Raw genomic sequence first — 17,692 nt, 5'->3', positions numbered from 1 at the left:
TATAATAAAAGACTAATATGCTAAGTGTCCAGTCATCTATTCAACCAATCAAAGCGTAATATGCTAATGATGTGCTAAGGCCACTCAACTGCTCGCTATGACGTGCACTGACCACCAGGGGGCAGACACTCCAACTGGTAGGTTAGCTTGCTGCTGGGGTCCAGCCAATTGGGACTGAGTGAGATGGGTCGGACATGCCCTGGAGCCCTCCCGCCGTCCCTCTGTGGCTGGCCAACCTCCCGCATCCCTCCCTGGCCTCAATCATGCACCAGTGGGGTCCCTCAGCCTGGCCTGTGCCCTCTTGCAATTCAGGACCCCTTGGGGGATGTCAGAGAGCCGGTTTCGGCGCGATCCCACAGGCCAGGTCGAGGGACCCCACTGGTACAAGAATTCATGCACCGGGCCTTTAGTAATAAATAAGTGGGGGGTTAACAATAATAGAAAGATCAGGAGCCATTCTGTACAAAAAGTACACAAAGGCTTCTGGTCAAGATGGCAGTGTAGGTAAATACTGTGCTCACCTCCCACAAGCACATCAAAATTACAACTAAACTACAGAACCATTATTGAGAACCCACCTGAAGTCTAGCTGAATAGAAGTCCTATAACTAAAGATATACAGAAGTCAAATCAAGATTGGTAGGAGGGGCAGAGACATAGAATGGGCTGCTCCCACACCTACTTATGGCAGTTAAAAATTGGGAGGATATCTCACCTGCAGACACCCGCCCCCCCGCCCCCGAGAGACCAGGGGTCCCAGCCACACACTAGGCTCCCCAGCCCAGGGTTCCAATACCAGAAAGAAAAGTCCCCATAACTTCTGGCTTAAAAATCAGTGTGGATTGTGGCTGAGAGACAAAGGGCTGCTGGAGTCCCAGGTGTTCCTCTTAAAGGGCTCATGCACCGACTTCCTCAGACTCACTTGCTCTGAGCTCCAATGCTGGGACTACAGCTCCAAAGGCACCAGGGACATAGGGGGAGAGGAACGGAATTGTCCGGCTTTGGGGCAAGGGCTGGAGGGGCAGCTCTCTCCTAGACAGAAGGGCTGGCAGTAGCCACCATTCCTTTGTTGAGCCCTCCAATCCAGCTTGACATTTCTGAGTTTCCATCAACTTGGCTAACATGGTTTGCCCTACTCCAGTGATTTCCCATCCAGCATTCAAACCCACTAAAGGTGCTTCCAGTGGCATTTCCATATGAATGGCCTATCTTGGCTCATGCTGCAGACTTTCTTAAAACCTCTCAAAGGTTCACAAACCCAGACAAGCAGCATCTGGCCTTGGCATGCCCTATAACTCTTGCTAAGCATCCCCAAGCCTGGCACTAAGGTAGCCACCTCAATTTGCAGCTTAGCCTCTATCAGGCACCTCCAAGCCCAGCCAAGTGGCAACCATCTCCAGATCACTTTATAGCTCACACCAAGTGGTCCTGGGTAGGTAGGGCTCAGGCAGCGACTGAGCTAGGCCTGCACCAGAGCTCCTCTCAAAAGGCCTCAACACACCTGGTGGCCAGCTTCAGACCACACCAGAGTACCACCCAACCACCTCCAGAAACAATATTACCAAAGGGCAGACTTAGCAGGCACCAGAGCCCTGCTAAAGTGAATTCTGCTCCATTGGGTGGCCCCTGCAAAAAAGCTACTCCACTATAGTCATTGCCAGTTCTCACAACCAATGAGTCTGAGGGTCAATCCCTCCCATTGGTACCAACAGCAATCAAGGCTCAATTACAACAGGAGGGTACAAACAACTCACACAGGGATACACCTGGACTACTTGGCTCAGGTGACCAAGAAACTATGCCAATAGGCCCCACAGGATACACACTATATTAGGCTACTCTACAAGACTGGGACATAGCAGCTCTACCTAATACATATTATAAAAAACAAAACAAAACAAAAAACAACAACAACAAAAAACACACACACACACACACATACAAAAAAATAGAGAGGTAGCCAAAAAGAGAAGACAAAGAAACACACCCCATGAGAAAGAACAGAAAAAAACTCCAGAAAAGAACTAAACAAAATGGAGACAAGCAATCTACCAGATGTAGAGTTCAAAACACTGGTAATAGGGATGATCAATGGTCTCAGTGAGAACTTAAAGAGATAGGACACATAAAAATGGAGATAGGAAACAAACAAACAATAAAGAATACAATAATTGAAATGAAGAATACATTATAAGGAATCAACAGTAAAACAGAGGAAGCAGAAGACTGAATCAGCAATTTGAAAGACAAGGTAGCAGAAAACACCAAATCAGAACAGCAAGAAAAAAAGAGTAAAAAAAAAATGAGGATAGTTTAAGGAGCCTCTGGGACAACATCAAATATACCAACAGGGGTACCAGAAGGAGAACAGAAAGAGCAAAGAATGGGAAACCTATTTGAACAAATAATAATGGAAAACTTCCCTAACATGGTGAAGGAAATAGTCATATAAGTCCAGGAAGCACAGAGAGTCCCAAACAAGATGAACCCAAAAAGACCCACAGCAAGACATATCATGATTAAAATGCAAAAAGTTAAAGGTAAAGAGAGAATCTTAAAAGCAGCAAGAGAAAATCAGTCCAAGGGAGCACCCATATGACTCAGCTGATTTCTCAGCAGATATTTTAAAGGCCAGAAATATTGGCATGAAATATTCAAAGTGATGAAAAGCAAGGATCTACAACCAAATTTACCCTATCCAACAAAGCTATCATTTAGAATCAAAGGACAAATAAAGAGCTTCCCAGACCAGAAAAAGCTAAAGGACTTCATCACCATCAAACCAGCATTACAATAAATGTTAAAGGGACTTAAGCACAAGAAGATAAATATATAAATAATAAAATGGCAATAACTACACATGTGTCAAAAATTACTTTAGCCTGACCAGTATGGCTCGGTGGTTGAACATCGACCCATGCAACAAGAGGTCACCTGGTCAGGATACATTCCTGGGTTGCAGGCTTGTTCCTCAGGAGAGGACATGCAGGAGGCCATTGACTGATATTTCTCTCTCATTAATGTTTCTATCTCTCTCCCTTTCCTTTCTCTCTCTAAATATCAATAAAAACATATTAAAAATTACTTTAAATGTAAATGGACTACATGCTCCAATCAAACGATACTGGGTGGCTGAATCGGTAAGAAAACAAGACCGTACAAATGCTGCCTACAAGAGACTCACATCAGAATAATAGACACACAGAGACTGAAAGCAAAGACATGAAAAATGATATTTCATGAATGTGGGGAAAAATGCTGTTGTAGCAATACTTATAGACAAATAGACTTTAAAACAAAGGCTATAACAAGAGACAAAGGAGACCTGGCACTTCTACTTCTGGGTATTTGTCCAAAGAAACTCAAAACACTAATTCAAAAACACATATGCATCCATATGTTCATTAAAGCATTGTTTATAGTTGCCAAGATATGAAAGCAACTTAAGTGTTCATCAATGGGTGAGTGGATACAAATAAAATGGTACATATATACAATGGAATATAACTCAGCCATACAAAGAATGAGATCTTGTAGTCTGCAACAATAGGGATGTACGTAGAGGGTATAATGCTAATCAAAATGTCAGACAGAGAAAGACAAATACCACTGATTTAACTTATATATGGAATCTAAAAAACAAAATAAATGAACAAACAAGACAGAAACAAATTCATAGACACAGAGAACAACTAATGGTTGCCAGATGGGATGGGAATTGGGAAATCGGTGAAAAGGAGGCAGGGATTAAGAAGTACAAATTGGCAACTATGAAAATAGTCATGGACATGTAAAATATAGCATAGGGAATGTAGTCAATAATCCTATATAATAAAGAGGTAATATGCAAATTGACCATCACTCCAACACACAAGATGGCCACTCCATGTGGCCAAAGATGGCCACCCCCATGTGGACACAAGATGGCCACCACAAGATTGCCAGCAGGGGAGGGCAGTTGGGGGGGACCAGGCCTGAAGGGGAGGGCAGTTGGGGGGGACCAGGCCTGCAGGGGAGGGCAGTTGGGGGGGACCAGGCCTGAAGGGGAGGGCAGTTGGGGGGGACCAGGCCTGAAGGGGAGGGCAGTTGGGGGGGACCAGGCCTGAAGGGGAGGGCAGTTGGGGGGGACCAGGCCTGCAGGGGAGGGCAGTTGGGGGGGACCAGGCCTGCAGGGGAGGGCAGTTGGGGGGGACCAGGCCTGAAGGGGAGGGCAGTTGGGGGGGACCAGGCCTGCAGGGGAGGGCAGTTGGGGGGGACCAGGCCTGAAGGGGAGGGCAGTTGGGGGTGAGCAGGCTGGGAAGGGAGGGAAGTTAGGGATGACCAGCCCAGCAGGGAAGTGCAGTTAGGGGCAATTGGGCTGGCAGGGGAGGGCAGTTAGGGGCAACCAGGCTGGCAAGGGAGGGGTGACCAGGCCTGCAGAGCAAGGCAGTTGGGGGTGACCAGACCAGGAGGGGAGGACAGTTGGGGGGGACAAGGCCTGCAGGGGAGGGCAGTTGGGGGTGAGCAGGTTGGGAAGGGAGGGAAGTTAGGGATGACCAGCCCAGCAGGGAAGTGCAGTTAGGGGCAATTGGGCTGGCAGGGGAGGGCAGTTAGGGGCAACTGGGCTGGCAAGGGAGGGGTGACCAGGCCTGCAGAACAAGGCAGTTGAGGGCGACCAGGCCAGCAGGGGAGGGCAGTTAGGGGCAATCGGGCCGGCAGGGGAGCAGTTCAGTGTCGATCAGGCTGGTAGGGGAGTGGTTAGGGGGAGTTCAGGCTGGCAGGTAGAAGCGGTTAGGGGCAATCAGTCAGGTAAGCGGTTGGGAGCCAGCAGTCCTGGATTGTGAGAGGAATCCCATATTGAAGAGGGTGCAGGCTGGGCTGAGGGACACGCCCCCCCCCTCACCCGTGCACGAATTTCGTGCATCAGGCCTCTAGTATTGTAATAACTATGTATGGTGTCAGGTGGTTACTAGATTTATCAAGGTGATCACTTAGTAAGTTTTATAAATGTCTAATCAGTATATTGTATACCTGAAACTAATAAAATCTTGTATGTCAAGTGTAATTAAAAAAGAAAAAGTTATTTTAAAAAAAGAAAGCATAGGAAAATGAAAGCCCAAAGGTACAGGTAAACATTAGAATAAGACTAGCAATTGGATAGAAATCACAGGTAAGACTTAATGGAATATGATAAGGACACAGCCTGAATTGAGAAATGGATAACATGTCAAGACTATAGAAGTGAAGAAAATCATCCTTTTGCAAATCACCTGCACTTTACATCTAAATTCAGTGTAACAATAGTCCCCCACCCCTCCCCAGGGACCGGACAGTGCTTGAGTGTCACAGAAGGCACACCTCTTATTTTGCAACCCCACCATATGTTGAGTCATCAATTCAGTCCCTGAATGTCTAGCACAACATTTAGAAGTTGTGTGTGACATAGGTCAGATTTTTATACTGCAGAAATGTGAAGTCTACATCCCTGACCCCCTCAGTCATTTTGACATTTAATAATAATCCTCAAAAATGTCCTTTTTGATACCTGGTGGGCAGTACTGCCCTGTCAAAAACTACTGCTCTAAGACTTAAGAACCTGGCTATTGTCATTCTCTGCACCTCACTCCTACCACCATTTTGGGTAACCTCAATAACCCTGTGAACACCCTCTGAAACACTAACATCTTACTTCCCCGATCCCTGGTCTCTAGAGACCTTTCTCTAGTTCACTTACTGAGAAAACCTTGACTCTGCTATCACTATGAGATATTTTATTACTAGAATATTAAATTCAAGCTTCCCAATATGACTTCAATCTCTGCTCCTTTTATTTATTTATTTATTTATTTATTAAAATATATTTTCATTGATTTCTTATGCATCTAGATTCCATCCTTTACCCTTCTCTCTAGTCATCCACTCTGTGCCTTCTCTTAGAAATTTATCTTCTTAAATCTTTACCTATATTGCTTCTAGCTCCTTTCCCTCAGCACTTAATACTCTCTCCTACCTTAAAACAACAATAAAAAAACCCCACAAAAGTCCCTTAACCCTATGCTCTCCTCCAGCTACTGCTCATTCCTATCCCCACCATCCTGACCCAAGCTTCTGTCATTTCTTACCAGCATCTCTCATTCTTCCTCCACTGTGTACAGAATCAAATATAAATTCTTTAATAGGTTTATAGAGATTGGATGTTTTTAGCTACATTAATATTTCTATTATTCACTCTGGCCACTCCTTCATTACAATGCACACTCCAGCTACATAAGATTTGTGCTGCTTCCTGAAATGTGGCAGGTTCTCTTTTGTATTGGGTCATCATCACATGCTCCTTGCTTTTGCAAGAACACTCTGTCCTCTCTTCTACTATACTAATTCTTGCTTAAGATTCAGCTTAGGCATCTGAGGGAATCTTCCCTGAAGGTTTAAATTTGGGTCAGGTACCAAGTCCATGGGTTCCCTGTACTCCCACTCCAAGGTTATCCTCTAATAGAAGTGAGCTCTTTGAAAACAGGTGCCATCTACTTGTTCACCAGTTGTTTCCCTAGCTGGTGAATTGTAGACACTCACTAGTTTGTTTTATTTATTTAAATTTACTTGGTAATTATGCTGTTATGGAGATAAAACTATTTGTTGAATGAACCAAAGAAGTTTGCAGCTAGAATGCCTAGATACAATGGTTAGTTAGGTAATGTACTCAAGATCACTAAGAGAAGTTGGCGGAGCTCAAATTTGAACTTGGCTCTCTTGATCTTTAAATAAAGAAAAGAAGAGGGGAGGGTGGTGAACAGGGATCTGGAATAGTGAGTTTAAGGGGAGGAAGTCTATCTACCTAAACTCAAACAAGGACTGCAATGCAATAGGCCAGGGCTAGGGAGCCCTTATAAATATAGTCACATCCAGGTAAAACTTGAGACTGAGAAGATAAGATCTCCAAAGGAGCAGTGGAAAGTGGTAAGTATTTAGTAACTGTCTACAAAATGCCAGACACCATCCAGGGGTATATATTTTATATACTCTGAAGGCACAAAAATATTTAATGTACCAAAACTTACTTTTTAAAATAAATAGAAAACAAATGAGAAAAACAAGGGGTATTACAATGAGGCTGTATTCTCTGTACAGATAATACAAACCCAATTAAATATGCTCAAAGAAAAAGATAGAAGCACAGAAAACACTAAAACTTAAATAGTGGGTCCTTGCCTACCACTCTCTTCCCCACACCCCAACACACATACATACGAGGCACCCAGGACAAAAAGGTGTTTCTTCAGTAGGTATCGGCTCTGGAGTGCTTCCCAAAGTGAGATACTTTGCTGAGAATCTAGCTTTTTCTTTTCTTTTTTTATTTCTTTTACTACCCATGGCAAAAAATCTCAATGATTTATTTGAATGCTGGAGGAAAAACTAGGTATGTTTGAATTAGTGGAGAAAAGTATGCTGTCTCTAATGTGATGGCCTTAAATTTTGACTATAGTCAATTTTAGCTCTTATATAACCTAACTCTTTGTAGCGGCTTGCTTCACTGCACACTCATGGAGTATGCCAAGAATGTTCAGTGGCAAATGATTTTATTTGAAAAATTTTCCCTAGATTAGACTTGAGGTCATCAACTTCAAAGGTGGGAGTATCATCACAAAAAGGTTAAAACAGGGATACAACTTCGATCATTCTTACTACAAAATTGCCCGGTAGGCCTACAAACAGCATGTTCCCTGACAGCCCTTAGCTTAGTCCTGCCATTTACACTGGAGAAGTTCTACTGTTTCTCCTCATTAGATCTTGACATTAAGACCACAGCTTAGATTCACATTCCTGTCCTTTATCTTTCTAGGACTAGGTGTAAGTTCATATTTTTAGTTGGCTGGTTTGTATTTATAATACAAAATCTGTTTATACTGTAGTCAATTGAGGATGCAAACTGAGTTAGGTTCATTTGTGTGCCTCTGCTGTGGGACAAATTCATTTCCCCTTCAATATATAAGTTTTTATTACAACTGGTAAAATACATTTATGCATACATATATAAATAAGTTATAGTTTTCCATTGTGCTTGTTAATGATAAAGAGAAGCAAAGGAAACTACCTATCTAGTACGGATTTAAATCACAAACAACAGGCTTTGGAACGATGATGATGATGAGGGTGATGATGGTGAGGATGACGACGACGACAACGGCGGCACTATGTAGTCATGTGTCATGTGGTTACATGGCAAGCATGTCACATGGCTACGTACACCATTCCTAATCCTCAAAACATCTCTGCAAAAAAGGGATTATCCTCATTTTACAGATGAGAAAACTAAGACAATCGAAGGTTAAATAATTTTTCTAAGGTCACACATCTGGAGTTCTGTTTAACTGGTATTCAAAGACTGTCAGACTCTAAACTCTACATTATTTCCATTCTACCTATTACCTTATCAAAAGAATGCCAATGAAACACCAAATCGATAGCCAGCTGCTCCATTGTCTGTTTCTGGCTAATCCATAACTTCACGGAGTTTTTTACCCTGTTCCAAGCTACCCCACATTTTAGGTAGTGATGACTATCTGTGCTTGTGGAATAAGAAAAGTTTCTGGCTACAAAACATGGCAGAAGCCCAATCTGGGGAATCTCAAAACTCATTCTGTGAAGAACCTCTGAGAAATCTAAACTCAGCTTCATGAAGATGGTGTGCACACCAGGCCTGGGCAATACACACTGGGCACATCTATCAGGATTTTTGATTCAGGACTAAAAATATAAATAAATAAAAAAAGAAGCAAATACAACCATGAAAGAGAAATATTGATGAAAGAGAACCAGCGATCAGTGTCTCCTGCACTCGCCCCACCAGGGATCAAGCCCACAACCCAGACATATTTCCTGACTGGGAACCACCATGACTGGTGCATGGGCTGACACTCAACCAACCAAGCCACACTGGTCATGGCAAAAATGTTTCCATTCAAACCAGAAATGTAAGCATTTCTGTTACATTTTTAAAAATTTTCATATAAATTACAAAATCACTTTGCAAATTCTGGGAAGAATAAAGCCATGTGTATCAATCCCATTAGTTGAAATTCTTATAAAAAATGTCAATTGGATAATTAAGATAATTAGAAAGGCATATTATTAATTACTTTCTCTCTCTCATGGTTGCATTTAATTAGCGAATTACTAATTAAATGCAACCATGAGAGAGAGAAATATTGATGAAAGAGAACCACTGATCAGCTGCCTCCAACATGCACCCCCAGCCCCCCGGGGATTGAGCCTGCAACCCGGGCATTTGCCCCGCCTGGGAATCTAACCGTAATCTGGTTCATGGGTCGACATCCAATCCCTGAGCCAAACCAGCCAGGCGTAACTCACTCTTGAAAGTAGGAAACAGTGTTGTATGTGGTTTTATATAAACATTCATTTACTTCAACCAAAGAAATATAGTCCACTTAGGGTATCAATTAAATAATGCTAAAGTTTCTAGTTAAAAGTTTACATTTAAGAAAATAGTCACATTAACTGCAAAAAATGCCTTTAATTTTATCTGAAGGAGAAAAATATTTAAAAATCCATATGTAAATTCCTGGTCTTCATATAGGAGCATTTAGACATATACTGCTTTAAAATATCACTATGACAGTCCTAAATTTAAAAAAAGGTTTATGGCCAAAGTTTGTACTTTGGCATTTTAACCATCTACTTATTTGTGTGTTAAGTGCAGATGCTGAGTGAATGATAATGTACTAGAACAATAATGTATTACTACTGTGAATATAATTTTAATAAAATTAATAAAATGTGGTATATACAGTATATATTTTTAATGACACTCATACAAGTCTACAAAATTGAGTAATTTTTATTTGTAAATATCCGGCATAGAACTTAGTTGTAGTTCTTCTTAAGGCTGATGAGCATCATATTGAATCTAGTAATGTAAATACACATAAAAAGACAATAACCATGCTAAAGATTATAGTGTTAATAGTCTGTTAGGAAAGAAACTTCTGAGAAAGGGAAATACAGGTAGGTGCAAATAGGCCAAGTTTGTTGTAACACACTAGATATTCATGTAACAGTCATAATGGATTAATGATAAAATACATTCTTATTTGGATTTATGTCCAATGTTAAATTATTTATTAGAAAGAAATCTGTTGTTCTGACCAAGCACTATTCACTTTTGCTACTGATCTTCATACATCTTGGCACAAACATAAAAATGGCATATTAGCCCGGCCAGTGTTACACAGTGGTTGAGTGTCGACCCATGAAGGAAGAGGTCAGTGGTTTGATTCTGGTCAGGGTACATGCCTGCATTGTGGGCTCAATCCCCAGTAGGAGGCGTGCAGGAGATTTTTATGGTATTGGCCAGACTTGTTACTCTTATCATCCAGAGAAAAATATCAGAATTACTGAACGCTGCAATAAATATCCAAACTGCTTTTGTTACCTAAAAAACACATTTACTCATTTGATTTACTGAAAGACAAATCAAGCGAAATCTCTAGGTATTGCTCAGATCAGACACATGTAAAAAGTCTATTTATCATATGGTAGCACTACTATTTTTGTTGCTCTAAGCATAAAATAAAAACAACCATCTTACCTAATAATAGACAAACATGTAAACTGACCGCACCTCCCCTATGCCCACAGCCAATCAGAGTGAGTATGCAAATTAGAAGGCCCAAAATGGCGGCCGCCCAGCTGCTCCAGGAGCAGAGTGGCCAGGCAGGGCAGGAAGCCTGCTATGAGAGGGAAGCCGGGGTCGAAGGGATCTACAGGAGCGGAGTGTCGCAGCGAAGACAAGACTGCAGCAAAGATGAAGATGTCAGACTCCAGCCTGAGTATGCAGCAAAGACAAAGAAGGCAGACTCTGGCCGGAGTGAAGGCCTGGGTCCCAGGTCTGGAGGAAAACTGGTGCTGGAAGCCAAGGAAAGGAAGGCCTATTGCACAAATATCGTCATGCAATGGGCCTCTAGTACTATTATATCTGACTTGCAGTCTTATAATAATCACATTAATGGGTGGCAGGATTTTTGGACTGGAGAAGGACAAATCGGTTTATAACACGAAATTTAAAGTTCCCTAGGAATCAATCTGTATAGAAAATGTAGCAACTTAGCAACAATCAGCCCTGATAGAGGCTCAGATTTTCTTTCCTCTGTTGGGGGGAAAAAAAGTGCTATTTGTGAAGTATCACCTGAATGCTACTGTCAAAAAAAGAAGAAAAGAAAAAGGGAGTGGGGAGCTTGTTGAAAGAGCATCATTTTTCCAAAACAGCTATTTATTCTAGACTTATGTAAACCAAGTCCTGTCTCACTTCTACCTCAGGGCTATGACAAAAGTGAAAAAATATAAAAATACAATGGTAAGATATGTACACATATAATACCTTAATAAAAAAATAAAGAAAAATAAAAGATAAAAATAAAACCACCCATCTTCCTTAGCTAAGCAGAAGAGAGCATGGACAACTTTCTTACTTCAAGAGTCTGTTAAAAAATTTGACCTTTCCAATGAGGTACCAGGATCTTCCGATTCAAAATCACAAATTATTGATTCCTGCAAATCCTCTTAGCTTTACCTATCTTCTTTTTAATTTATTTTTTATTTTTTAATTTAAATAATATTAAATTTATTGGGGTAACACTTATTATTCAGCTTCTATAGCATATATCACAGTTGAACAACTATACAATTGACTTTATTATTTATTACTAATTTATTATGAATATTTTGGTGTGTGTATCTCCTCCCATTAGAACGTAAACACCACAAGGGCAAGAATGTTTGTGTTGTTCACCAACAAACCCTCGTGCTGAGGAAGTACCTGGTCCAGTAGGTACTCCATAGAAATCAGCTGAATAAACATAACTGTAATTGGTGCCCAGAAATTAAGCTGGAGTATAAACACTTAAGACCAACCGATGTCATAAAGAGCCAACGAGATTCTAATAAAGATCATATTTACGTCTTATATACAAGGATTATATTTTTAAATCCATCCCACACTCATAAATCCAATGATGACTTTGGGATTTACAGGTGCCTATATAAAACCCTCTAGAGCAGAGTAACTCCTACAAGCCTTCAATCAAAGGTCAACTAAAGCTTTGGGAATTCTAACAAACATTAACACTCACGTTTAGTTTTGAGTTACTTTTCTCTCTGCTTTATGTGGAATACCTTTTTGTTTTGCTATAGTTTTATGGAAAAATTATGACAGTCTTATAAATGTCTATTCAAACCACCTCACAGTCTTTACACAGCATATAAAAGTCAGCACAAAGGAGGGCAGAACAGTTCTTAGTGCTCAAACTAAGATCATGAAACATAAATAAACATTTATTTTTGCCTCTTATGCCTTGTAACTAGACAGAACAAGTCACAAATTGTCTGAATATCCAAAGATGAATTTTTGCTCTTCTATTGGCTTAAGATATGTGTTTTATAGTTTTTGAATACTAAAGCTTTTTTACCACTCCTCCCCCTGCAAACACACATTATTTGCTTTATTACTTTACTTTTTAAAAGTCAAGTTTCACCAAAGATAAAACTTATGTAGAAAAATGTACTAAATGCCTGACATTTGGTCTTAACATATTTTTTGGAAAATACTTTTAAATGCAGAAGCGAATATAACACAAACTGTCACTGAGATGTTTTAGTGGCTGAAATGTGGCTTTGGAAATGAAATACTTCTGATCAAGCTCAAAGTTCTCCACATATTTTTGCCATGTTAATAACTTGTTAGATTTTAATTACTTGAACATTAAGTCCAAGAATAAAAATCACGCAATATTGTGGTAAGAATCCAGGGAAAATAAAAACTATGTACCTTCTTAATCTATATATATAAAACCCTAAGCGACCGGTCTACCGCTTGATCAGTCAAGCATTTGACTGGTCACTATAATATGCACTGACCACCAGGGGGCAGATGCTCAACGCAGGAGATGCCCCCTGGTGGTCAGTGTGTTCCCACAGCAGGAGCCCCGCTCAGCTGACCAAGGGGCGCCTGCTGGCAAGCGCAGCTGCAGCTGCAGCGGCGCGAGCCTCTCCCACCTCTGCAGGAGCGCTACCAAGCAGCAGCAGAGGCAGGTGCTGCAGGGCCGGGATGAGCAGGAGTGGTGTGGCACCTGGCCTGGGCTCAGGCTCCTCCCTGGCCGCCTGCTGCTTCACACACTACTACATCTCCTAAGGGGTTCCAGATTGTGAGAGGGCATAGGCAAGGCTGAGGGACCCCACCGGTGCACAAATCCATGCACCGGGCCTCTAGTATTTATCTAATAGTTTCAAAGCAAACACAATTATTCCCAATGGCTTTGAAAACACTGAGAAAAACAAATTAGTCTTGAGGAGGACCAGGATGCTTATACACTTTCCATATTCCTACACCTGTTGTAAGAGCCAAGGAACTATTTCCTAGGTACAGTATATGATTTCTAGAATAATGAAAAGTAAATAGTCAATTCAGGAACAATCCAGAATTTCCAAAATTCAAGTCCACTGCTTGATTCCCTTTTAGATGATAAATTGCTAAATAATCTAATTTAATTTATAAGTGTTTGGAACACTAATGATCAAAATCAGCAGAAGCCTATTCATATTTTAACATTTCATGTTCAACTTATATTTTTAGTTAAAATAGAAGAGTTTTGTTTATTAAAACCTAACTGAGGTAGTAGGAATTTATCTAAGTCTTTGCAAATGCTATTTCATTTAACACTCAAACAAACCTAGAAAGCAGATGCTCTTATTGTCCTCATTTTTCAGATGAAGAAAAAAATGCCCCAAGAAAATCTGAAATGTTCAAGTGTCACATGGTTACGGAAGAGCAGAACTGGCTGGAAGGCAGCCTGCTTTGCACCAGAGGCCTGTTTCTCACTGTCTCCACCACCCCACCTCACAGGATGTAATAGACTCTAGAAAATAAACTCTAAAAGTCTAATACTACAAATGTGCTACACAACCAAGTTAAAAGGTTTTCTGGACAATGACTACACAGAAGGAAGCGAATAACAGGAAACACTTTTGAAGGACAGTTACATATGACAACCCTGGCTGTCACTTTTCACTGTGGAAGATCATGCTCCAAAAAGGTCACAGCGATGGAAAGGATAGGATTAAAGACTGGCTGGGTGGCTCAGCTGGAGCAACATCCCGTGCACCAAAAAAAGTTTGTGGGTTCGATTTCCAGTCAGGACACATGCCTCGGTCGTGGGTTTGATCCCTAGTCAGGGTGCATATAGGAGGCAACTGATCAATGTTTCTCTCTCACATCCATGTTTCTCTCTCTTTCCCTTCCTCTCTCTAGAATCAATAAAAACATATCCTTGGGTAAGGATTAAAACACACACACAATTAAATCACTTTCCACTATGAAAAATCAAGGCCACAGTGATGATAAGGGTGGGATTAAAAAATTAAAAATTATATTATACCAGAAATTGCTCCAAAATAGGGAAATAAAGTGTTAGGGGCTAAAGACTTTCTTATAAGAATCCTATATAATAAAGAGGTAATGTGCAAATTGACCCTCACACCCTGCACAAGATGGCTGCCCCCATGTCGTCAAAGATGGCCGGCAGGGGAGGGTAGTTGTAGGCGATCAGGCCAGCAGGGGAGGGCAGTTAGGGGCAACTGGGCTGGCAGGGGAAGGTAGTTGGGGGCTATCGGGCTGGCAGGGGAGCAGTTAGGCGTCGATCAGGTTGGCAGGGGAGTGATTAGGGGGTGATCAGACTGGCAGGCAGGTGGGCAGTTGGGAGCCAGCAGTCCCAGATTGGAGAGGGTGCAGTCTGGGCTGAGGGGACCCCCACCCCCAGTGCACGAATTTCATGCACCAGGCCTCTAGTTTTTAAATAAAAGCTGAAAATATAATAAATCAGTATGAAGCAGACATACCAAGTCTAAAATATCACTGAACAAATCCTGAACAGCAAATTAAGACAAAACCAAAGGCTTTAAAATTGTCATTTAAACACATGATAACCAAGTACAAAATAAGTGTGATATCAAAATAAATTGCAGCCAGTTTACAACCACCAACAAAAGAAAGAAATGGCAACTGAACCCATTTCAACAGAGCAACCAGGCTATCCTGTGTGCACAGCCTCCCTACATTTGCATTATAACCCAGAGTAGTAGCTGAAAAGCAAAAGGCACTCCAGAATCAGCCTGGGTATCTGGGAACTTGGGGGAGATCAGAAACTGTGCAAACAAGATCCCCAGTTGACTCAAAGTGTGTAAGTTTGAGAAGCCCTGGAGTTGAGGCTGGAGGCCAGTGGGAAAGGTCGGGGGGGTGGGGGAGGCTCCTCCCTCTGAGCACTGACATGGATGCTATCTCTGCCATAAAAACCTACTGAGAGGCAGCCTGAAGTCTGAGCAGAGATTAAGGTCAAGCCCGGCCTTTCCTTGGTAACTGGGAGGACTACCCCAGGTGGGCTGCCCAACAAGTGAATAGAGTGGAGAGGGATGAAAAACAAGGAAAATCAGCCTGGGATACTTCGGAATAGTTGGTGAATTTTGATGAGAGCGAAAGTAAGACAGTAATGATAAGTGCAATGCATGGCCATGCCTGGACAGGGCAGTACAGGCAAAGCAGGGCCAACACCTGCTGACCTGACTGAGGGAGGCCTTCCTTGGAAATACTCAGCTCAGCGCCCTGAAGGGGCATGGGCTCTATGTGAACAATGGGTGAGATTGTTTAGCTCCAAACTTCAAGTACGATGTTCTTTGAAGTGAAATTTTTACTATCTGACTTATTTCATCCAAATTACATACAAACGCAGACACTTACCAACCAAGACAACAAGTCTGTATTTTTCATTCATTTGTCGCCGATATGGGGTTACTTCCTCATATGTGGGTACATCAGCTGTATCATATTGATCACTCTTCTTACATTCATACATGGATTTATTTGTTTTCTTATCTTTTCTACTTAGACGGAAACTTCTTCTAAAACCAGCTGTAAATAGAAAAATAAATTGTTTCTAGTAATAAGAACTAAAAAAAGAAACCCCCTCAAAAAACAAAAATAAAAACCCCTCAAAGTTGGATCAGATTTTTGTTACACCATATTATTGTTACAAGTGCACTTAGTAAGAGAATAAAAATAGATGCTACACAATTTCATTAAAATAACAATTTATAAGAGAATTATCTAACATTTAAATAAAAGCTATAATGACAAATTTTATTTGGTTCTAAATCATAGAGTTTTCTTCAGAAATCAATGAGTAAAATAACTGCGTTATAAAGCATAATAAGGAAGTCAGAAAGCATGAGGGTAATTTATCAGGGACTCATTGATGAACACATTTGATAAAAAAAATTAAAAGCACTTTAAAAACATTTTAAATATAAATGATGGGTTCTCTCATTCATAAACACTGGAGTATTTCATGTCATATTCTAAGTATAGCCTAACAACATACCTGGGCACAGACAGGATCTACTGTTAAGAAAGAAAACTAAATTAGGGAAAGCATAGTGTCAAACAGGCCTATGTGTGGGATCAGGCTGATAGAACTATCCTGTTCCTCAAAGCAAATTATTTAACTTCCATGAGATTCCAGGGGAATGGAACCATGGACCTAGCTGCCTCAGGTCTTCTTCTATGGAAGCTCTATGTATTTATGATCTGAAGCCTACTGAAATTTGAAAATGTTTCATAGTTCCAATTGTTTACTCACCAACAGGTCATATAATCTTTTGCTAAGATACCTTTTTAAGTATTTAAATAAATATCATGTCTGCTTAAAACATCCTCTCAAACTCACAGCTATCACTTAACAAGTGGGCTTAAAAAGTTCAGCTAGAGTTCCTTTCCTCAGTCAATTCCCATTTCATTCTGATTGATTTTCATGTTGTTGCAATATTCTGGTTTTATTTCTTTTCTAGAATAGTGACATTTATCATACGCATCATTCAAGAACTCATAAGCTGTGCAATCAACTCTTAACCAAACCAACCTTTATACCCTCTCAAAAATCCAGATTTTAAGACAAAGAGCCTACTTATCAAAACATATACTATCTAATAAAAGATTAATATGCAAATTGACCATCACACCAAGACACAAGATGGCCGCCCCATGAGGTCAAAGATGGCTGCCCCCATGTGGACACAAGATGGCCACCACAAGATGGCCAGCAGGGGAGGGCAGTTGTGGGAAGTTAGGGGTGACCAGGCCAGCAAGGGAGGGCAGTTGGGGGGGACCCAGGCCTGCAGGGGAGGGAAGTTGGGGGGGACCAGGCCTGCAGGGGAGGGCAGTTCAGGGGGACCAAGCCTGCAGGGTAGGGCAGTTGGGGGGTACCAGGCCTGCAGGGGAGGGCAGTTGGGGAGGACCAGGCCAGCAGGTGAGGCAGTTGGGAGCCAGCAGTCCTGGACTGTGAGAGGGATGTCTGACCACCTGTTTAGGTCAGATCCCAATGGGATCCAATGGGATCGGGCCTAAATGGGCAGTCGGACATCCCTCAAGGGGTCCCAGATTAGAGAGGGTGCAGCCTGGGCTGAGGGACAACCCCCCTGTGCACGAATTTCATGCACCGGGCCTCTAGTACTAGTATATTCTGCATCAGCTCTGTAGCACAAAACAATATATATGTATTATATATCTATTTTAAAGACTTTTTTTACATTACTCTTTTTAAAAATATATTTTTATTAATTTCAGAGAGGAAGGAAGAGGGGGAGAGAGATAGAA

The 17,692-nt window shown here is 41.4% G+C and overlaps 1 protein-coding gene across 2 annotated transcripts in view; it reads right to left on the bottom strand.

Moving 5' to 3' along the window:
• MPP7 (MAGUK p55 scaffold protein 7) overlaps positions 1 to 17,692 on the bottom strand; it is a 365,049-nt gene that overhangs the window by 22,110 nt on the left and 325,247 nt on the right. For both annotated transcript variants that reach the window (XM_080671637.1, XM_080671638.1), the window contains one exon: positions 15,782 to 15,952. In XM_080671637.1, the coding sequence (XP_080527763.1) occupies positions 15,782 to 15,952 (171 nt within the window). The remainder of the gene's footprint in view (positions 1 to 15,781; positions 15,953 to 17,692) is intronic.

The sequence above is a fragment of the Plecotus auritus genome, assembly GCF_963455305.1.
Source record: "Plecotus auritus genome assembly, chromosome: 1".
Lineage (NCBI taxonomy): Eukaryota > Metazoa > Chordata > Mammalia > Chiroptera > Vespertilionidae > Plecotus > Plecotus auritus.
Note: the sequence above shows the minus strand (reverse complement) of the source record. Positions and strands in the feature narration are given on the sequence as shown.